The sequence below is a fragment of the Cydia splendana genome, chromosome 8 (genome assembly GCF_910591565.1).
Source record: "Cydia splendana chromosome 8, ilCydSple1.2, whole genome shotgun sequence".
Lineage (NCBI taxonomy): Eukaryota > Metazoa > Arthropoda > Insecta > Lepidoptera > Tortricidae > Cydia > Cydia splendana.
In genome coordinates this window covers 11,336,913-11,360,910 of record NC_085967.1, presented here as the reverse complement: position 1 = coordinate 11,360,910, position 23,998 = coordinate 11,336,913, and the positions used below count along the sequence as shown (strand labels likewise).

Genomic DNA, 23,998 nt, shown 5'->3' with positions numbered 1-23,998 from the left:
TTATTATTATAACTTCATATAAATTAAATTAAATCGCATCTTTGTGATCTTGATCTTACCCGTTGATCGTAAGAACTATAAAAAAACCCCTCCCTCCCGCTTGTAAGAAAAAATAAGATATTTTCGATCCCCTCCACCCCATAATCGTCTTACGTAATAAATGAATGGCGCCAAAACTGTTTTTCGAATTGAAAATACCCGATTTAAGTTTGCTAACACAACATGACTGATCAGTTCATCAGCGTCACAAAACATACGAGTAAATTGACCTCCGCAGTGAATATACAGCAAGATTGATTGTTCTTTGTTCTACTAGGTATTTACAGAAACTTAATTGCTAAATTGGGAATCAAACCAAGCGAAGCGAGGTGGGTCTGAATCCAAAATGTTAACCCACTTTTGTATTCATCGATGTTAATGGCGTAAGCGCCATCGACATTATTGAAATTGAAAACACCACATAGGAATCGTTGTCTGAGTACCCACAACACAAGCCTTCTTGAGCTTACTGTGGGGCTTAGTCATTTTGTATAAGAATGTCCAATATTTATTTATTTATTTACTACTAACGCCATCTGTTAGAGAAACAAATAATTAACATTAGCACCAATGTTAATTCATTATTTTGCCAACAGATGGCGCTAGTAGTAATACAAAGTGTTATTACTTTATTTTATTTATTTAGGTTTATAAAATGATATGTTTATGTTTGATAACACATCTAGACATGAATATAAATTACTATGTTAAATCTCAAACCTAACAGTGCAGTAGTTTTTCCGCAAAGTGTACCACAAGAATGCATAGTTTGTCGAATAGTGATAGGGCTCGCTTCGCTCGCCCTAATTAACCTTGAAATGCTAGGATGTAATAGAGCTTACCTCTGGAGTGCTGCTTCTATTTTATCCCGAAAGCTTAATAGGTGTTGCAGGATTTTACCAAAAATATTTTTATATATTTATATCATATATGCTGTAATACTTAAATATATTATAGTAAATTTTACACCATCATTTATATTACACTAATAAATTCTAAATGGGTCTCTATTTTTGTAATTCGTTTTTCTTTAAATTATTACTTTCTTTCATAAATAATTAATTTAATAACCATAAATATCTGTTCGTAAAATATAGGTAAAAATAAATAAAATCTGAGTCTAAAATTTAGCTGATACTCATTAAAGAATTTGAGGTTACCGCGATCCGCTTCGAGGGTTCTAACTACTAGCTAGACGATCACATGGCCTTATTTTAGGGGTAAATCGAAAGGGGGTGTTTATAATATGGTAAGTTGAGTAAGTAGGTAGTCGAGAGTTACATACAGAAAGGATTTTCATGCGGTTTTCACCTATCAATAGCGTGATTCTTGAGGAAGAGTGTATAACTTGTTAACCCGTGCTAAGCCGGGGCGGGTTGCTAGTATATAAGTAATATGTGTTCTATTTCCCAGAAACCAACACGAAGAATCAGTATTCTGGTTGTTCCGAGTATCGTACCTTTGGTACTCCGGGCTGGGGTCGATGGCCACGGTGCTCATGGGGCTGCTGGTGTCCGCCATCACGGGCGCCACTGACCCCACGCAGGTGCCCATAGACCTTATCTCCCCTCCTGTCATCACACTGCTCAACAAATTACCGAAAAAAGCAAAGGTAAGCCCAGTGTACATCAATTCAAAAAGGAGTGTACAGTACGTGTACCTACACGTTTTTAATTAATGGGTCAGCAACACGCATGTAACACCTCTGGAGTCGCAAGCGTCCATAGGCTACGGTGACTGCTTACCGCCACGCAGGCCGTATGCGTGTTTGTCACCGACGTGGTATTACAAAATTTCAATAGCTCCATGTGTAAAGCGATGTACCATCAGATCATGCAGGTGCTTCAAATGGCACCTTATTGTGAGATTCCGCATGTACAACGCTGTATCTAAAGTTAATTCAGATAATTTTAATACAGTGGTTCCTAACCTGGAGGTAATTACCCCCGTGGGGGTAAAACTGGTATTTTACGGGGGTAATAAGCTACCTAATATAACCTAATATAACAATACAACAAACGTACACGTTTTGGGGTAAAATCAGGTTCCCTAGTTAGTCATAGGGGTGACCGGACTGAAAAGGTTAGGAACCACTGACCTAATAGGTACCTACTTATATAGCGTTTATCAACGGATTGGTTGATTTACTTACCTCCTAATGCTGAACCTGCCGCTAAGTAATAAATTTTCTCATATACTATACGTACTTTAGTATTTACCCATTGACATAGATATCTAGGGACTGGCTTTACGGGCAATAATAATGAGGCATGACAGGGGCCAGTACAGCGGTGTGAAACCGCTACAACGCGATTGGTTGATGAGTTCGCATCAAGCGCGCGATTGGTTGACTAGTTCGCATTACGCGCGCTATTGGTCGCAACTAGTTGCGTTAGACTGCACGATTGGCTGGAATTCGTGAGTCACACCGCTGAACTAGTACCATTTTTAGTGCCCCATTAGCCCGTCCTTATTAGATATTATACGTCAATGTATTTACCTGTTTACAAATACAAAATACAAATGCATTTATTTCATTACTTTTTACAATACATAAGTAGGTGTGCGTAATAGGTACCTTGTGGTTTATTGGCAGTTGGCAGACCAGTACATATTTAGCAGCGGAAGGTGTGAATGTGTCACTACAAATGTCCATTTACTATGAAAATATGACTTCACACGTTTTTGATACAAAATCTGTGTAGAGTTGATAGAGTTTGTAGGTAAATACATTGACGGACAATATAGTAGGTGTGACAGCCTCATCACCTACGGTGTAGAGCTGTGCGCGCGTGCTGCCGATGCCGATCGAGTCTTCAGGATGCAGAAGCGGGCGGTACGCGCTATTGTGGGTGTGCCTGATGATGACGTGTCGTGCAGGGAGTTATTTAAATAATTGGATATTTTGCCTCTTCCCTGTGAGCACATTTTCCAAGTTGCTCTTTTTACATATAAACACTACGATGCGTTTAGACAACGAGGTGTGAACGAATCCCGCGCGATGCGTAGCAACAAGCTTGCCCATCTCCTCGTCACTCCCGCACACAAACTGCGCAAATCAGAGAAGTCGGTATACATCTCGGGCCCGTCTGTGTATAACAGACTACCTGACGAAATAAAAAAAGATGCAACTTCTGCGGTGGTCTTCAAAGCTAGATTACGCAAGTGGCTTCTTAGTCATATATTTTATTCTGCAAACGAGTTCTACGAACTCCCTACTATATAATTTTTCTAGTCAGTATTTTAATGTTTTACTGTAATATTTAAATAATGTTCCAATTTAATTTAATTTCTTTAATTTTAAATTCGATACAGACTGTACCTGTGACATGCATGTGACATGTAACTTGGCGTTATTAATAAAGTATTTGTATTTGACAACTTTTGACTTATTGCCTCATAGACTCTTGGCCTATTTTTATCTATACCAATATTTATGAGCGCGTTAAATATTAACAAGACCGAAGTGATCCCATAAGTGTTCCGTGGACAAAGTTTTGTACAGAACACTAATAATAATAAAAATGAATTGTCTAGGATGCCATTTGAAAATTGATAGGGGAGAATTATTGGCTTGCTCTCAATGCAAAGATTGTTACCATTACACATGCTTTAATTATACCTCGGCGTTTGTGAGAGAGCACGGAAATGAGTTAAGGAAGATATGGAAATGCCCTAAATGTGACAACGTTACGCGCAGGCGCCGTGACGACGACACACCTGCATCTCCTGCGGGATTGAGACAGGTACAGCTGTTAGAGGAGACAAATATGTCATTAGACGAAAGTAACGTCTCATGTTTAGGAGACACAACCTTGGAGAGCTCGTCCACTTGCCCGCCTACAGACGACGGACCTAAACAAAGCGTGAGTAAAAATACCTTGAATGAGTTAAATGGACAATGCGATATTACAAAACAAAATAATGAGATATCTACAACTATCCTAACAGAGCTGAGAAGCTTTCGCTCTCAAATCACAATGCAACTAGAGCAACAAGAGCAAGAATTCACCTGCCTAATTAATAAAATTGAAGGTAATATAGGCGAATTAAACAAAAAATATACAACTCTAAAAACTGATGTCGATAGCATTAAAACGATCACGGAAAAAACGAAAACTGAAACGGGTAATATTCGGCAATTAACAACTTCTCATATTAATGACACGAACAAAAAAATTACACTTCTGGAAAATAACTTGGCAGATTTAAGAGAGCATATTCGTCAGCTAGAAAACAGTCTAAATACTTCGAATAGCGCGTCCTCCAATAATTTGGTCAAGATAAACAGCCTGAAAAACGACGAGGGTCATAAAAAAATTGTCCTCTACGGATTGGACGAGTACTATAGGGAGACCGAGGCATGTCTTTATCCACGTATAAACAATATGTTTAACGACGTGTTAAATATAGAAATAAATGGTTTCATCGAATCTGTGCGAAGAGTTGGGAAACAAGGAAACCGCCGCCCACTGATTATCGAGCTCATTAGTAATAGGATGAAGCGATACGTTTTAGAAAATGCGCATTATTTTAAACCCTACGGCTATGCAGTATCGGATTTCCTTACTAAAGAAGGCATAGAAAAGAGGAATCAACTGAAAAAAATATTAATAGACGCACGTAAGAAGGGTGACCACGCCGTAATAAGAGACAATAGACTATATATAAATGGAAAGGAACACAAAGCTCACACAGTAACCCAGGAAATGCAACCCTCCGTAATAAATAACACTACCCACAGCAGCTTTCCGCCTACCATCGCTATCACTCTAGCCAACCAGGATCCTGACGTCAAAGAAGCTGAGTCTAACCCTATTGACTTCAACAAAAGCGCCCAAAACATAAGAAATACTACTGCTAGTAATTTTCGTCCCTAAACAGTTCACCCATTTCACAACTTTCTTCCAGAACATGCAAAGCCTTAATAATAAAACTCACATATTAGAGAGCTTTCTGGAGAGACATTTCTTTGATGCACTATGCTTATCTGAAACCTGGATGACTACAACGCAGTTGGAATTGCTTCAAATACCGGGGTATGAATTAGCTACAAGTTTCAGCCGCAACGAACACAACGGTGGAGGAACATGTATTTTTATTAAGAACGGAATAGAGTACTTTGTCAGAGAAGACGTGAACGAGATTTCTATTGAATATGTTTTTGAATGTAGTTGTGTTGAACTGCCTAAACTAAATACTATACTTATTTGTGTATACAGACCTAACAGAGACATAGAGACATTTTATAAGTGTATGGAAAATATAATAGAGAAAATTAAACACAAGGAACAAAGTAAAACTATCTTAATAGGAGGTGACTTCAACATTGATATGCAATTAAAATCTAAATACACTCGCCGTTTAACCGACCTCATGCTGACACTAAATCTTGTTGGTATAGTCGAAGAGCCAACCCGAATTACTCTAAACTCCGCTAGCTGCATAGATCTTGTTTTCACTAATTGCAAGTCTCACGTGACTTTAATTAAGGAGCACGGGCTTTCAGATCATAAAAGCGTTGTTTGCAAACTGGAAAATCTCGGTAATAAAAATACATTAAACAGACTGAATAATCACTATATTTTATACAAAAGAATACATAACTTACGTAGCCAAACAGAATTTAAAAATGAATTAAGTAATATTAATTGGAACAATGTACTAACCCACAAAAACGTAAATGATAATTTTAATGCATTTCATGAAATACTGAAACACATACTAGACACAAACATCCCTGTTAAACGTCTTATTGTTAAAAATAAACCTAAAAACACGTGGCTCACAAAAGGTTTAAAAATATCGTGCATGCACAAAAGACTACTAAAAATTCACGCCAGTAAATCAAAAAGTCCCGTTCTTAAAGCGCACTATAAAACATACGCAAATGTGCTAAAAAAACTTGTCACTAATTCAAAAAGATTAAACTACATAAATAAAATGCATAAATCTAATAATAAAACTGCAACGATGTGGAATATCATTAATAATATAAAAAATTGTGTAAAGGCGAAGAAAAACTTAAAAATTAAAATCGAACCTCAGAATTTGGTTACCGAGGACCCTGCAGTTATAGCAAACACTTTCAACAATTTTTTTACTTCTATCTTTAACGAAACACAGGACGGAAACTCTCCTACAACCCCGCGCGGCTGTCCCGTACGATCGCCACTTATTAGGTCTTTGTATTTGTATCCGGTAACTGAACAGGAGGTATTTAAAATTATACGCGGACTCAAAAAAACACATAGTACCGGAATAGATGAAATCCCATCGACGTTACTGAGAATATGCGCCACTGAATTGGCATTACCACTATGTATACTAATTAATCAATCATTTAATGAGGGGTGTTTTCCACAGCAACTAAAGATAGCAGTAATTAAACCAATATATAAAAAAGGAAGCGCGCTCGACGTTAACAACTATAGGCCAATAGCATTACTACCATCTCTGTCAAAGATAATTGAAAAATCGATATGCACCAGAGTCTACAAGTTCCTAGAGAAAAATTCTGTATTAAACGACAACCAATATGGCTTTAGGAAAAACCGGTCAACCGCCCTTGCGGTAAGCAAGTACACGCAGGAAATCATGGACGCTATTAATAATAAACGCATTGCAGTAGGACTCTTACTAGACCTCACCAAGGCATATGATAAAGTTTCTCACGCAATTTTACTACAAAAATTATACGGCTCTGGAATCAGGGGCATCGCTTTCGATTGGTTCAAATCTTACCTCGAAAACCGCGCGCAGCTTGTTCAAATTGAGTATCTTGATCCCTCCTCTGCTAGTCTGCAATCAGTCCGTTCTGATGTCAAAGAAGTAAGCGGATCTATTCCTCAAGGAAGTGTACTGGGTTGCCTACTGTTCTTGTTATATATAAATGACCTCCCGAAAGAAATTGATGTAAAATGTACCCTATTTGCAGACGATGTATCCCTCCTCTTTGAATTCAATAACAATGACGATATTAACGCAAAGCTATCCCAAACCTTAAACAACGTAAACCATTGGATGCTCGACCACAATCTTAGCATAAACACTGATAAAACAAAACTAATCCAATTTTATCCTTACCAAAGAACGCCTTTGGAATTAAAACTAATGCTTAACAACAAAGAAATTGAAGAGGTAAATAAGTTCAAACTCTTAGGTATTACTATCGATAGTCATCTGAATTGGAAAGCCCACGTTTTAAATACTAAAACAAAACTATCCCAATTCCAATATGCGTTATTTACACTACGTAAAAATACAAATTTCGCTGCAGCACTCTCTGCCTATTATGCCTATGCCCATTCCTGGTTGCGATACGGTATCGTGATGTGGGGTGATAGTACTGATGCACACGACTTGTTTGTAATGCAGAAAAGGTGTATACGCATATTGCTAAACAAACATAACAGAGAAAGTTGCCAGCCTCATTTTTCTGAGCACGGTATACTAACATTACCATGCATTTATATTTATGAACTAGCCATGTATGTGAGGAAAAATATGCACCTGTTCCAAAAACAGCAAAATGAAAGGTTAAAAAACAAACTTCAACTACCTGCACCAAAACTAGAACTATTCCGAAGCAGCCCCCTATATTCCTCTGCAAAATATTACAATAATCTTCCAAACTACATTAGGTCAGAAGAGAAGGACGAAACGTTTGCAAGAAAGTTGAAGGCATTTCTTATTAATAAAAACTATTATAAAGTTGACGATTTTTTAAATGATTCCGATGTTTGTAACTTTGTACCAACCAACAATGTAAATAATTATAATTTTTATTAATATGATATTTAATAGCACTAGTCCTAGTTTTAAGTTTTAACTGCCATACCCGTTCCGGGTCCATGAGATACGTTTTATGTTTTAACATCTTGTAATTACCATGGTGCAATAAAGAAATAAAGAATAAAGAAATATTTCTGACCAAAATAACGAATAAGCACCTATTGTTTTTTCAGTCAATACTACGTCTCCCGGCGCGACTGGGGTCGGAGCGGCGGCGCAGCTCGAGCGTGCGGCCGCCGAGCATGGCCGACGACAAGGACACGCGGCGTCGGCGCAGGCTGTCCGAGCTCGCGGGCGGCGTGTTCTACAGCGACGCCGGGCTCGCCTACGGACACGACAACCTCGCGCTCGCGCACGCCGCTAAAGAGCCGGAGGATTACAACCCAAACCATTCCCCTTAAAATCACAGATAACCCCCCTTGATTTAATTTGCTTCATTTTTCTATACGTCAGACCTTCAATTTTGTAAGCAAATCATCCAACTCATCCGCATAAACCAGATTTGAAGACAGTCGATAGACTTCAATTGTGCTTGTGGAATGAGATTTAAGTTGTACATACTATATAGGCAATCATGCTACCGTGCAATGGGTTAGCCAAAGAAATCACCGTTAAGTTTTAGAATATTAGAATAGAAAAGAAATCATTTATTGCATTTTAACGTAAGATCAATTATATTTTTGTTTAGGTATGAATGACCTAATCATTTGGCCGTATTAATTATTTAAAAGTGATGTCACTGATGCCCATCAGTAGCGTTGTTTGCATCCACTTATAGAATACCAACCTGTAAATTGCCTATTTGTTGACATTGTATATAGGTACATATATAAGTAATATAGGATATAAGGGTGGTACTGATGGTATTCCACCTGTCCAATGTGTATTTGCATCTCACATTTTGCTTACTGAGAGAGTGAGACGCAATGCACATTGGAGCAAGAAATTGGACAGGTGGAATACCAACTTCACTGCACTCTAACAATAGTAATAATTCTTATTTGCTGTGTAGATAGCTAATTAAATTAGACCCTATACCTATTTAAATTAAGTATTCATTTATTTTATCTTACAGCCAATTAGAAATACAAACCAAAGTCAGGTGTTCTCAGGACGAATACAATTTTTAATAAACATCGACTGTCTTTATTTATTCGCGTCTCCGGCTAACCATGATTCTGGCACATTACGTGTAATCGATAAAGTATGCGTGAAATTAATTTTACCGTCTGTAATACTCTAATCGCAGACACCCATAATAATTTATGTAGTACCTACTAGAGGCATATTTGTTTTGATATCACTAATACCTACACGCACCTTTTTTTAACCACATCAGTGTACAGTACGCAATATGGTAAGGAATTACCACAGCCTATGACTGCGATGCAACTCTACTAGGAGTGGCACATTATTATAAGAATTTACCTTTTGACCGCTACTTGTCATATCCAAAAACTTGACGCCGACTAGCACAGTATGAGAATTCGATTTATCTTAAAATGAAGATCGACTCTCACAGCGGCACACGGCACATGCGTATACAAACGTTTAGTTTGTTTAATTGTAAAAATAGTAAAGAAAAACGTATTTTATGTTTCGTTTCATTTTAATTTTAATCACGACATAATTGATAACATAAACATTACAAGGCAGAAGATACGTAAGTAAAAAATACTAAATAAGTATGTCTGAATACCGTAGGTATACAATGTAGATTCGACTTATCATCACAGCATTAACTTTGAGAGCGCTTGTTTCGTGAAATGCTGGCGTTGTAAAGTACTAAACTACCTTCCATTTTCAGTCAGAAAAGTGCAAATAAAACATTCACGGCTGTAAAAAATCTCTTCTGATGCTAAGTCATTGCCACAATGATTTCATCTATACCCTTGGCTGACAGAATTTCATATCTTTCACACGCCAATAGTCTCTTTATATCACACTAATTATAGTCGGAAATACATTGGTAACATTGATAAGTCAACAGTTGCCAAAATTCATTTATAAATAATAATATTTATATTGAAATAATAACGTAACATAAAAGTATGCGGATAGTTGTCGATATTTCAATTTGATTTACAGCATACTTAATGTAAAATAAATTTGTGTATTTTCACGACAGCAAGTCTGGTTGTTGTAATGTCTGTTGCTGGTGTATTTCTTGCATCGTGGAGACAGGCAGCGTCGCACTGACCGTGATTGAAGGCATCCCTGGTAACGACACGGGCGTAACTACTGGCAGCCCACTGGACATCGGTGGCGGTTGAACGGGCGCAAAGGTACTCATATCAAACGTTGGGACTAAGTTAGGAGCCGTTTGAGGGATGGGAACTGGTGGGGGCACTTGTGACTGAGTGTAGTTAGGCATCATCGGTATGTACGGCTGGGGCTGGTTCATGGGAATCCCGGGCAAGCTCGGCAGCGGCGCGGGGGGTTGCATGTTTGACACTGACGGTATGCTCCCCAAATTCGTTAAAGTTGTGTCAGCCAGATCTGTAAATTAACATTTTTGGTATGTTTTATAATTTATACATATTATTCTTGGGTTTTTAATAAACATAGGAATTCCTTCAAGTATCAACCTTATTGCCTATGCAAGAAGATACTAATTGTAAAACCAATTTCTGGACAACTGAACCACCTAAAGTAGATTTAAAATAGTATGTACAATAAAGTATACTCACTACTAGAATAGGCAGCCATGTTAGAAACCATTGACTGAGCTTGAGAAGTTGGGTATTGCTGCAGTAATGGCTGTTGACTCAGCTGCTCATGCTGATTGCTTGGTGGTGCATTGGTGGCAGGAAAGCTCCCAGGGTTAACCATTGGAACTCCAGACAAGAATGGTGGCGGTGACACACTTGGCACTTGGCCTACAGAAGCTTGAGGCGCACCCATCAAAGGAGTCTTGTCTTCATTTAAGTTCAAATTTTGTATGTCAGAAACCAAGTTATTTTGGATTTCGTGAGATTGTAATGGAACCTAAAGAATGAAAAAAGCACATTTTAATACCAAATACATAATAAAAGAATAGCCTGATTTTAGAATACAATACAAATACTCTTTATTGCACACCTCAATAAAAGAAAACAATACAAAACATGTACCTACATTATTTAGTTGTAATTTTTGTGGCATGAATTTTTTTTTGGTGCTGGATCAAATACTTTTCTCACTGTTATTTTGTCCTTTCAGCCAACAACAATACATGGTTGGTAGTAGAAATAGTATAACAGAGGACAACCAAACAACCATATAAAAAAGTATTATAGTACAGTGAAGGCCAAATAAGTTATTTGGCCTTGACTGTGCTATAAGGTGTCTTTACTGAATGTCTGGTAGATCAAAACAGAAATTACAATAGGAATAGCTGGAATAGGAGTTAAGGATGAAATATACATTTCAGTAGTTGAGGGTCTCACCTTAGGGGTATTGTTGTATGATGTTTGGTTTGGTGCGGCAGGGGCACTTCTAATTGGAATTCTGTGCAGATAGCCATAGCCTATACCACAACCAAGACTACCTTCGCCCCCCCAGCTCAAGTTGGGGGTGATGAGCACCTCACGGCATGTGTCATCATTAATATTGTACACATACAGTTTCAGGGCCCTTCCCTCGTGAGCTTCTATAAGGGTGAATAAGTCTTCGCTTTCATGCATTATTGAATCAGCTCCAATTATATAATCAGAGAATGGCCTTAATCCGGCTAACTCTGCTGGTGATGATGGATGTACTTCCTACAAAACACAAATCAATATAAAACCTATACTAACATTATAGCCAAATTATGGGTACTATCAAACATTAATCCGGTACTTACCAAAACATGCCACACATTCTCATTGGCTCCTTCAAACGAACAGAATCTTATACTGACACCAAGTAGCCCCTGGCCACCCCAGTCTGCTCTAGGCTGTATCGTTATCTCTCTCACAGATTGGCTTTTACTGCTGTACACCATCATTTTTATTGTGCATCCCACATTTTTCTTAAGTAATTCCTTTAAAGTGTCATTGTCCTGATCTAGTCGAACATTTTCTATTGCAACTATAAAATCGAAAAACGCTTCAAGTCCGGCGATTTGACCTGGAGAGCCGTCCTGGACCTACATAATCAAAACATTGACGTGTTAAAATTTGATGAACGCATCGATATGTAAGCAATACCTAGGCAATAATCGGTACCAACCCGTAAAACATGATACCCTTCGGAGCCGCCTCCTGGAACTTCAGTGCTTTGGGAAGAACCCATAACATTAGTTTAATAAAGACAAGATAAAAACTTAGTACTATAATTTATTACAAACGAATGACAGGAAATACAAGTACAGCTATGAGAATATGACTTGACTTTGACAACCAATTGACAGTTGACTATATTACGTGGCAGTTGGCACAACCGTAAATTGGAACGTTTGCGATGGTTGTATGGTGGAAGGCCTGTCCAGACGGGGATCGGACCTTGATCGGAGAATTTAATCAAATTGGCGAAAAATTGTCCCCGTCTGGACAGGCTTTGATGCCGTGCCGCTGCCAAACAATCCTGCGCGGCGGACAGCAGCGGTAGGCGGGACTTGCAGGATTTGTAGGACCCGAGTCACCCAAGAGATTTCCTACTTGGGTGTTGTAGGACGGCACGTAGGTAGTGCGCAACCCCATACACAATCCTACATAATGAGGCGGACTACGAGGCGGACTACAATGTAGGAGTGCGAATGGGGGGCTATAGGTGCGACGCACCAAGGTCGCGGTGCGGTGCGATAGTGTGTTACCACTATAATTTGTGTTTGAGCTGATGGCCAAGTTGCCAATGCTCGAAATAAATTTAAAAAAAATGAATGTCAAAACTGTCAAGTTTGACAGATGGACGAGTAGTGAAATTAGAGTCAAAATCCCATTAATTAGTAAAGTAAAATAATTAAAAATGATAAATTGCAGAGCAGAAGAATATTTATTCAGTTAATAATTGATATTACCTGGGCTTCAAATAAATACCTATGTTACTGCGCTTGTTTTTTTGGTAAGGATCAGTCATGTCTACTTAAGTGTACTCTGTTCTGTCGTTAGCAAGTAACATTGTATTTTAAAACACGATTTTAGTCATTCAAAATTTAATAACATCCCATTCCGCAACGTAAGACTGTTTTCTTTTTAATCTGTGTGTTCGCATTTCCTTACCAATGGAAGAGAGTGTGTTCATTAAACTCAGGGACATGGATGATGTATCGTGATGAAGCAATCATTACTCACAGGTTTACCTCTACAGTACCTACGGATGCACTTACATTCTGTAAATTAGTATTAGCGTCGAAAGTATCATTGGTTTTAGAATATTTTAATGCTATTATTAGTATTAAATGCATCTCACATTTATTACACATAATTGCAATTTATTCATATAAAATGTAAGTTATATATTTCCAGAACTGTAACCAAAGCAATAATGTCCGACTGGAAGCACCTCATTAATGAATGGCTAAGTGAATATGCATCATTACAAGATAATGAAATAAAAAGCTTTGCAGCCGAGCATGAGCATAACCATGAAATAGCAACTGCCATTTTTAACCTATTCTATCACGAAGACGACTCCGAGACCACTAATGCCAAGGAAAAGGAAAATGAGGCACAATATGAACAGGTATTTTGTAATAAACATAGATGGTTTAACCTTGTGTTCAATAAGAAGCCATGAAACTTTTAGATAGTATGCTAATTAATGGTTTGTTTCATACTTTACACATGTTGAAAATATCAGTTGAGTAATAAAGATAAACAGAGTTGTTATTAGTTGCACTATAGTATTGCACTGTCACAGGTTGTATCTAATAACCTGACAAATATCACTGCAGGCTGCTGAAATTTATAAGTTGGTATTTTTAGGAATAACTACAGACATCATAAGAATATATTACTAAATAGAAGATATTAATTACCTATTAACACTATTATGAATTTGTTTTCATAGCTTGCTTGTAGTATATCAAATAGAGTATTTTGTATTTTAATGAAACATATACAAGAAAGTATTCTGGGTGAAAAGTATTTCATACATTCTTTCACCTTAAAACCTAATTTGAAACATGGAAATGTAATTAAATAATTTTATCAACAAATTAAATTATTGTTTTGCCCTATGGTTGAGTGGTAGAGGATACTTAAAGGCATTAAGTCCGCCTGTTGCCAATAAAGTTTAAAATAAATCAATTATGGTCTAGAATGGTGTTAAATATGTTGAATGATATTGTGTAAATGTACTTATAAATATCACATCTAAATTAAATTGACAGTTGTAGTCATTCATCAAACCATTGAAGAGTTACACACATGTCCTGAGCCATGGGTGTTTCCTATGTATTTATATATATCATTGTCTAAGTACCCACAACACAAGCCTTATTGAGCTTACTGTGGGACTTAGTCAATTTGTGTAATTATGTCCTAATAAATATTTTTTATTATTATTTTATGTATAAGAAGTGTAATTGCGTACATCTAAATTAATGTTGCATTACTTTTCAAACAGAGATTATTTTCTTTTCCAGATACTAGAAAATGTCTGTGTGCAGTTATTTAGTTTTTATAGGTCTAAAGAAGTTGAGTTACAAAGATTTACTCTACAGTTTGTTCCAACTCTTATCTATACATATCTCAGCTCAGTGGCTCAGGGTAATAAGAAGTCTTTGAGATGTATTGAAACTCTGCTGATTGGTAAATAATTTTTTTTTTTAAATATTAAAGCAATGTTAGAATACATAGATTTTCAGAAACTCTTAACAACATGTTTTATGCTTTTAGGTTTATACAATTTTGAAGTGGTAGATGAAGCAGGAAAACCTAGAGTAGTATCATTTAGAATGCCATCTTTAGCCCAAGCATCAATTTATCATGAGGTATTTATTTAAATATTAATTTGTGTATATGTGAATAAATAGTTAATCTAATTAACTTAATGTCTCCCTTATCCACGGTAACTCACATCAGTTTAAATTCGGAATTACCGCAATGTAACAAAACTCGCATGCCAACTCTCGCAACGTCTTAATAAGCCACAAAACATAGCTTTTAATATATTCTCTTATGTTTTATAGCCCCTAACACTAGGCGCCCAATTTCTGACAGAAAGTGCTTTAAGGAGATGGGAAGAATGCAATACGAAACTTGTGACCTGGGGTCCTCTTCCACAAGTAGATGTCATCAATGCACAGAATCGACCCAAAGTGATGGCTGCACTTTACTTCATCTATAACCGGCACTTGAGTTTATTACCCAAATTAGCATTGAGACATTTTTGTATTGCAGCCTCCAGGTACAATACAACTTAACTGACAGAGATTATAAATTATTTCCGGTCTAACTACTTTAATAAGTATTTTAAACTTTAACTCAATTTACAGAATAGTTACTCAGGGATTCCATAAAAAAATGGGCACTGCATCAACTTCAACCAAAAATACACCAAGAATTCCAGTTTCAAACAACCTTTTGTTGGAGATGGTACAAGGAGCATACTTTGCAATGTTCAACGAGTTCTATACATTAGCTTTTCAAGCAGTTAAAGACATAGATCAAAGGGCTCAATATGAGCTATTCCCAGATGTCATGTTGGTTACAAGTGCTGTCATAAACTCGTTAAAGAATAATCCATCAGGTAAATTCAATTTTACTATGGTTTAATTAGCATTGAGAACTCAGTTAATTGACTTTGCTGTAATGAACAAAGCTCTTACTGATTGGAAGTTTTTTTTGTACTCTAGTTACCTAAGAACTAAGAATCAGTTATTTCAAAATTATTTTTTTGCTTACAGGACAACCATGTGATGGCCCAATGGGCATCAGTGTGGCGCTCTCGCCGGCCACGACAACGGTTACTATGTCCAAGTCTATGATTACTAATGCATCCTTCCGGACAAAGAAACTGCCAGGTAAATACACTACATTCATAAATTATAAATAAAATAGAGTTAACCTTTTGGACGCCATGTCAAACACAAAAGCTGTCACGCGGACACCACATCACCGAAGTGTCAAAACTGAAATTGAACTTTATGCATATGCACGTAGGTCTATGTTGCTCTGTGGTTTGTGACCGATTAATCAGTCTTTGGCGTTGAACCTGCGCACACTGGAACCCGCCCATACATTGCTGTGCTCAAAACTACAATAAGTAAAATTAAGCAAAAAAAATACTATTCTACATTCGTAATGTCAAGTAGTGCTTATAATAATAATTATTTACATTATATTTATATTAAAAAATAAAATATTCCTATGATGACGTTACATATTCACCGATAAACATGTTGACAGCTTCCGGGTGAAATATTTTTGAATTAATAATTGGCAGAGGTCGTGTGCAGGTGATGATGGGATCAGAAGAAACCAAGAGCCTATTAAAAACATCTGTCATGTTGTCGAATCTACAAGTTTTACGACTAAATCTCTCTCGATAGTTTTTAAAATCCTTATTCCTCGCTTCCTGGGCCTCTTCACTTAAATTGCCTATTGGGATCAGGTGCTCAGATATTATTGCGACTCCTTGAATAAGGATTTTATGAACAGTAGGTGTCATGCGACACCACCGGTACAGTTTTACATATAACTTTGCTGTCTCTAGACAGTATTTTTTGAATTTACACGTATCGATCTTGTAGCCACTGGAAATTGTTTGTAAAATTATGTAAAAGCGACGTATGAGTTCTTCATCTATTTTAGTAATTTCGGCTGATATTTCGTAGTTTTGGAAAAAATTTCGAGCCACATTACCGTTATTAATATTGCCAAAACCTGGTTTTGGTTGATCTATTATTAAGGAAGTTATTAAGTTATTATTAAGTAAAATTGTATCACTTTTTTCATCTGAAACAGTCGAAATGCATAGAAATAACCTTAAGGTAAAATATTACGCACTAAAACATTGTTTTAGTGAGAAAAAGTTATATTTTCGCTAAAGTAAAAACGCCTGATCAAATAGTCGGAGCAAAAAATTTGGCCCATTTCGAAAACTGGACAACATCTTTTACTTTCGAATAAAGAATCTTAATAACGACAACTTTTTTAGCTATCATGCCTAAAAATTATCAAAAGATGTTGTCCATTATCGGAAATATGACCATTTTTATTAAATTACAATATATGTTACTATTTGTCGGAATACCACAAACCCAAAATTGTTTTAGAACATAAAATACGTAAAACATAATCTACATACCTTGCTCAAGATAAGTCATTGCGGATTTTGAGTTATTCATACCAACTACAATTACTTGAAATAACTATTTTGTTAATCAATACAAATTACCACTGAGATGTGACATATAAAATCCTAGACCTTTGACATAATGCAACTATGTAATGACAACTGATAATGAAGGTATTTTTCTGCAGTGAGGTGCAATATCTCCCTGTTTATGCATATATTTCAATTTGAGTACAAAATACCCACAATTGCAAAGTTGAGTTTTGAGCACTGCAATGTATGGGCGGGTTCCAGTGTGCTGCGGTGCGGATATATCGGTCATTGGCGTCCAAAAGGTTAAACAGGTGTTTGGTCTCGGAAAGCAGTTTTTTCACATTATCACACAAATACAATAGAAGAGCATTAAAGTTTCGCTTTCCCCAACTTAAGATATATTAACCCTTTAACGTCATTATGTCGTCGAATACTTGAGATTTTTAATATGTAGTTCAAAAGTATAGAACAAATTTATTCCAAATTCGCTAGTGAATTATGACAGTGTGACGTTCAAAGGGTTAAACAATTTTAATCTCTAATCAGTAAAATTGTTTAATCTGATTATTACGTTATTTTTCATGATTTAGTGACAGAGGAGCGTCACACTTTTTGCATGCTGCCAGACGAATGCTTATGACCTCATAGTATTGAAGACGCGTTTTGGAATAAGTACATATTTCCCAACGAGGATACAACACGTTCACTTTCGCGAGTCTCGGACGGACTGTTTAAGATATTTGATGGGCATTATTTTAAATTGACTCTGAATAAGTCGCAAAGTATAAAATCTTCGGAATGTGTAGACAGCTCTACTGAATCTCTGAGTGGCGTAGACACATTACAGTAACTCAATTACTTTGATTAGTCTTTTAATAAAGTGGGTATTGTTTCGTTAAATGTCTATATAAACACAGCAGTTGCAATGCACAGAACAGTCAAAAGTTAAGCATTTGTGTGTGAATAGTTTCAACGTCGTCCATTTGTCAAGTCTCATCATTAAACACAGAATGTATCCCACATTATTGATAGTTGCACATCGCTCAATAGACAATAATTACATTATTATAAAAGCGTACGTTACATGTAGTTAACTATAGGTAGGTAGTCAGAATGGTCGATGCATAATTTTTTATTGTTCAGAGAGCAAGAGAATGTGAAGATCCTTTGGGAACACTTGGTCCACTTAGCTACTTCTCTTTGTACTGGTTGTACTAAACTGTACTGGGGTTATTCCTATAGGCTTTTTGGGTGAGTTAGAGTAGTGTTCGTGTTCGGACTCATAAGTCATAAGTTAGGATGTACAACTCCAATATACATTACACATATATACTCGTATTAAAGTACAGATTATCTGACATTAATTAGTCGGAATATACAAAATAGGTAACACGTCCTTCATCAGTTCACACTGGTTAGACTAGAACACTATAAGTGTTTTATAAAGTTCAAATGATGTATGTATTTGCAGATATAAAAGAAATGAAATAAGGGAAATATTTTGTTTCTGCAACTTGCCTAATCCTTATAAAAAAAACTTTATTTTTGTCCCAGGTATGCCCCGTAAATCCATATATTATGTACCTTAGGCCGTAGAAAGCTCACTTGATAACAACTTAGAACTCAATAAGTAGGTATCTATTTGTCAATAACTAAGATGGGTATCACACTTTCAGGTCGAACTGATATAGGCATTGATTGCCTATCGATTAACTTTTCGTTATTTAGTATATTTAGTTACCTACTGTTACCAACTAGTTATTAATACCTACGAGTGATTTTAACGGATATACTTAACGCGATATAATTTCATTATTTCCAGTTAAAACGTCGGATAAGATAAAAATAATGTAATTAATATGTGTTCACGATACGCGAGATACGCGCGAGTTAAAAGTGACCAAAATCCTTATTTTAAATTAAATATAAAGTTGAGAGGCTCAGGGCACGGCAAATAGAGGCCTTTTTAGACCTCTTTGGCTTTCAAATAGTTTATTAGCCTTTAGTTATTCTTTATAAATCGTAAGATGCTGCATCATAATACCGGTTTTGATATTCTCAAAGAAAGTCAGGTTTATAAGACATTAACTAAGTATATGAGTGAGCTGCATCAATGCTATAATTGTCGTTGTCTTCTCTTTACGTAATAAAATTAGCCATTCAACGATTATCTTACAAAGATTACCTACGCAAGCATACCTTCATAAATTCGCATTGTAGAAAAAATTACATTCCCTGCATAAACCGAAAGTATGTATTATCCACGTATTCGTAGTGTTATTCGTCGTGCCTAATTAATTTGTGCTTTCCACTAAAATATCTGCCTTCAGCTTATTCCGACGTACGTGTCCATGTCAGTTGCCAATATTATTTTTTACACTATTATATACCTAATAACTCTAGTCCTACCTTGTCGTTGTGGATAAGTACATAAAAGTAATTTTTTTTTTCGTGAATATTAATGTACCGCAAAAAATAAATATCATCCGTGGTTGTGCTGTATAGTACCACACAATAAATGCATTGTATCATTTGTATCTACGTATGCTAGACGGCGAGTCCCCATAAGTGGAAACAAGAGGTCTGATTGTAGCTTCTCACTTCCACTCGTAGTGTCTAACTGCTTCCGCTCCCGCAACCATCGTGGCTGAGTCGTGAGTGCCGTCTTATCCACATCGATAAACGATAAAAAGCACCAATAAAGGACCCACCGGAATGGCACTATAGTAAAGAAACCTCAAATTACTTCGTTATACACATTCAAACTTTACCTATTGATATCAGTTTTGTTAGTTCTGGCGATAGTGATCCAAAAGGCCTCATCACTTGACGCCTAAAAGGCTAAATGCCTATTTTACTAATTAAATAGAAATAGGCTTTTAGCCTTTTATGCGTCAAGAGATGAGGCGAGCCCTAAAAAAAGAGCTAAAAGGCTCGAGTCTTTTGGATCACTAATTCACTATCTGGCGATGAATGACTGCGATCTGAGGGGTTCTTTACTTTGCCGCCCTAGATATGTAATGTACTCAAATATTGTACCAAAATCGACCTCGGTATGATTTTATAAATATGGCAAATAAATACTATTATTTGTATTTCCAGATGACATTCCCATACAAGCGGGTCAAGTAGTGCCCACTGAGTCGACCGACATGCTGACATCGATCACTGAGGAGGGCGAGGCGGACTCCGCGCCCATCCAGCGCGGCGCCGGCATCCGCAGCTCCAAGCAGAAGCTGGGCGGGTTCACCGTGCTCGGCAAAAAGACCAAAGACGCTAAAGACAAACCTGCTACCGAAAAGAAAGTAACCCTCAAAGAAACCTCCAAAGGTATCTGGAATTCTATCAGTGGAGGTGGCGACATGGTTGAAACACAAACGAAAACGAGCTCTGTCGATATAACAGACGCGAATGGTAGTATAAAAGATGACAAAGCCTCCATAAACTCCGCCCATAATAGTACTGAAAATTCCGACAGTCGGTCGCAAGTCACCACCGACTCTCTGGACATGGAGACTACTCCTCGTTTCGCCGCCATGCAAGTTAGTTCTGTGTAATTTGACTACATCGGGATACAATGGTAACCGTGGTTATTCGTATACTTACTCGTAAAATGAATTTATTAAACTATTTCTGAAAATAAATCAATACGAGCCTTAAACTTGTTGTGCGTGTGTAGGTGTTTGTTGGACTCTAACATGGGGTCTCCAGTTATTTTAATACGGAGTATTTTCTTTACTCTAAAAGGTAGATTGTTAATGGTGTATATGTGTACGTTGTTCAATAATATATTGTGGTTATCGGATTAGACATATTGTGTAGGTATTGAAACCAATTCCAAGTTCTAGAAACGTTTAGGGTTATGGTACTATAGTATGTATTCATATAAAACGTTAAATGCATGCATTCTGAGTTTTTTGGGCAAGGGTAAACTCAGGGACCCCATTTCTTCTAAACCCATAAGGCATTGTAAAGGTTCCCAGACTAAATAGGCATATGTTTCATAGTAACTCCCAATTTCTTTAAAAATATTTCGATTGTATTTAAACATACCTCTTCAAACCTTATATCTTATATCTAATGTTATTGCCTACTGCAAATTATATAGAAATGTTATCAAAACATATAAAATTCTTCATATGACATGTAACAAGGACAGTTATTTTGTTCCATATGACATATGACTATTAAAAAGACTTTCCAAACGAAGTGTCATCTTTGTTCCTTGAACCTAATTTTATTTATTTATATCTTGTCATTCTTATCACATCACTGTATGAAGCTGTATGACTAACTTTGATCGTTTACTTCAAGAGAATATATATACAACCTTTACAATTATGACATGGACTTAATAATGATAATTAATTACTTCTAAATAGTAATCAACATGATACCTATTATCCGAAAAACAACATGAACCACGTTTTCCGAGGAATTTATCTAAAATTACAACACACAGTTACAAATAAAAATCCTCGTCTCGTTTGAGCGCAGATAACGCGAGAAGCGACATGATATGATTGATTACCTACTTTAACCTCGTAAGACCCAGTATATAAAGTTTTCATATTTTTAATTTGAACCTTATTCTATAAGTAAATTGGGACGAATTTCATTTGTTTTAAAAAGCAATGAAACAAAAGAAATGCTACTTTATTTGATTCATGAAAGGTTCAAATTAGATTGCACGATTATGTACATTTAGTCTCAGGAGGATAAACCACACAAAAGCGTGTCATACGAGCTGAATCACGGGCGCAGACGTTTGTACCGATATCTAGTGTTTTGTATTGCAACATTATTATGAAACAAATTACAATCATCTTGCTCCTTGCGTTTGTGTCGTCATGCGTGGCGAGAGATCTGGTCATCGGCAGCAGTTATGGCGCGCACCTGGCCTGGCGCACCAAAGTCAACGCCATGGCGTTTCCGTTTAAAAAAAGAGTGAGAGAAGTGTTTTATTGGAACCCTGAACAAATACCTATTCGAGTAAGTAAAATGTTTGAATATTCATTTTTTTACTAGTTTACCTACTCCTGTAAACGCTTTTTTTAACGCACGTATTATATTATAAATAAGGGCTCAACTCGTCTATACATACGTATGTACCTACCTACAAATTTGGCGCCCAGACCCGGATATTATCATTCTTGGATTTAATTTTGTAAAACTGTTAACTGATAATTCATAAACCTTATTGTTAAGGCAAGCTTACAAACAGGCAGAGGCAATACTTGTATTTCCCACCTGATTTTGAACTTCATTTCAAAGTGATGTGGTTCTATTTTGCATATTTTTTGACACCCGTATGCCTTATAAAGGGTTAATAAAATTACTTAAGACTTACTAATAACACTAAACCCTATAATGAAAAACTTTTGTTCAACTGTCACGTGTAGTTTACTAGTTAGGGTTCCGTACCCAAAGGGTAAAACGGGACCCTATTACTAAGACTCCGCTGTCCGTCCGTTCCTCCGTCCGTCCGTCCGTCCGTCCGTCCGTCCGTCTGTCACCAGGCTGTATCTCACGAACCGTGATAGCTAGACAGTTGAAATTTTCACAGATGATGTATTTCTGGGTTGCCGTTCAATTTTAATACAAACATTTTGCATAATTACATTTTACTACTTTTAAAACTCATAATAAACATAATGTATAGAAACAAAATCCATAATATTATTCGTTATAATAATTAAATTACAGAATGTTCTATAATCATAAAAACGTTCTTTATAACGATCATTAGGAATAATTTTACTTTTATAACATACAGTTAGTATTATGATTAAATTGTAGAACTATATTTTAACGAATGATCGGGTGACATAATATAATATGACATAAAGTATAAAACAACTTACATATTCTACCTTAAGGCAGGTCGCCGTTAGGTACGACGACGAGCGAAGCGAGGAGGAGTGTTAGGTAGAACTGCGACCCTACAGCGCGCGAGCCGAGCGAGCGAAGCGAGCATGCCGCGGCAGCGGCCGGCGAAGCGCCAGAACCGACTTATTTTATAATAGTACACATTTTATTACCCTCTCGATCATGAGAGGAGGCCTGTGCCCAGCAGTGGGGCGTGTATAGGCTGAATTATTATTATTATTTTGTCTGTCTCTTACAAATTCTCGGGACCATGAGGTCCCGGACATTTGGAAGGCGTGCGTGGTTTTTATGGAAAAAGAACGTTATTAGCATTAAATAGTATACAAAGTGATCATTATACTGATTGCCTGTTATGCAAATACATTACTATGCAACTGAATTATTATTATTTCTGAAATTATGCAATTTGTTCTTATTCATTTTGTTTTTATACTAAATAATCATTTCTGCATTTCAAAATTATGCAATTCGATTTATGCAAAATGAAAATTCGAAAATAGTTGTTATTAAAAACATTACACGCCCGTATTTCTGTTGCCGCTATAACAACAAATACTAAAAACAGAATAAAATAAAGATTTAAGTGGGGCTCCCATACAACAAACGTGATTTTTGACCGAAGTTAAGCAACGTCGTGCAGGGTCAGTACTTGGATGGGTGACCGTTTTTTTTTTTGCCGTTTTTTGCATTATGGTACGGAACCCTTCGTGCGCGAGTCCGACTCGTACTTGCCCGGTTTTTATTGTTATATGTACCTATATGTTTCAGGGCATAATAGCGAGAGACTTGGACCGAACGATGGGCGCGTTGGAAAGCATCACGGCCGGTGGGACAGGCCTCCCCTACGTCAATATCCGTCTAAAAAGCGCCCGAGGAAAAGGGCTGAATTATCAGGTCGAAATTTATATTTGAAGTATGAGGGATATCATTTATTTTGTGTCTGTAGGTACGAGGAAGTAAGCAATTATTTTTACAATGTTTTATTTAGTTTCACCTATCAATCTAATCAAATGTTACAAGTTTAAATTCGCAATTCCTA

General features: G+C 36.7%; 3 protein-coding genes and 1 long non-coding RNA gene across 6 annotated transcripts in view; 3 read left to right on the top strand and 1 right to left on the bottom strand.

The window, feature by feature from the left end:
• LOC134793135 (sodium-coupled monocarboxylate transporter 1-like) overlaps window positions 1–9,293 on the top strand; it is a 60,987-nt gene extending 51,694 nt beyond the window's left edge. The window contains exons 12-13 of the mRNA XM_063764703.1: window positions 1,453–1,651; window positions 8,007–9,293. Coding sequence (XP_063620773.1) covers window positions 1,453–1,651; window positions 8,007–8,234 — 427 coding nt within the window. The 3' untranslated portion in view covers window positions 8,235–9,293. The remainder of the gene's footprint in view (window positions 1–1,452; window positions 1,652–8,006) is intronic.
• A 530-nt stretch (window positions 9,294–9,823) lies between these two features.
• Window positions 9,824–12,196, bottom strand: LOC134793153 (Golgi reassembly-stacking protein 2). The gene is made up of 5 exons (XM_063764733.1): window positions 12,028–12,196; window positions 11,660–11,944; window positions 11,262–11,576; window positions 10,524–10,821; window positions 9,824–10,332 (listed from the first exon to the last, which is right to left on the bottom strand). The coding sequence occupies exons 1-5, from the start codon at window positions 12,088–12,090 to the stop codon at window positions 9,953–9,955; spliced, it is 1,341 nt and encodes a 446-aa protein (XP_063620803.1). The 5' UTR covers window positions 12,091–12,196; the 3' UTR covers window positions 9,824–9,952.
• Window positions 12,197–12,686: 490 nt separating this feature from the next.
• Window positions 12,687–20,731, top strand: LOC134793143 (hyccin). Of its 3 annotated transcripts, none has more exons than XM_063764718.1 (8): window positions 12,687–12,858; window positions 13,263–13,479; window positions 14,384–14,549; window positions 14,637–14,731; window positions 14,930–15,147; window positions 15,236–15,489; window positions 15,647–15,763; window positions 20,173–20,731. In XM_063764718.1, exons 2-8 carry the CDS (start codon window positions 13,282–13,284, stop codon window positions 20,625–20,627), a joined length of 1,503 nt encoding a protein of 500 aa, XP_063620788.1. In that variant the 5' UTR covers window positions 12,687–12,858; window positions 13,263–13,281; the 3' UTR covers window positions 20,628–20,731. The 3 variants fall into 3 exon arrangements, with proteins under 3 accessions (XP_063620788.1, XP_063620787.1, XP_063620789.1); XM_063764717.1 differs by lacking the exon at window positions 12,687–12,858 and adding an exon at window positions 13,014–13,128 and having other exon boundaries at window positions 13,277–13,479; XM_063764719.1 differs by lacking the exon at window positions 12,687–12,858 and adding an exon at window positions 13,142–13,160 and having other exon boundaries at window positions 13,277–13,479.
• Window positions 20,732–21,529: 798 nt separating this feature from the next.
• LOC134793183 (uncharacterized) lies at window positions 21,530–23,939 on the top strand. Its single transcript, XR_010144498.1, has 2 exons — window positions 21,530–22,062; window positions 23,728–23,939. It is a non-coding gene; the product is annotated as an uncharacterized LOC134793183 (long non-coding RNA).
• Window positions 23,940–23,998: the final 59 nt, after the last annotated feature.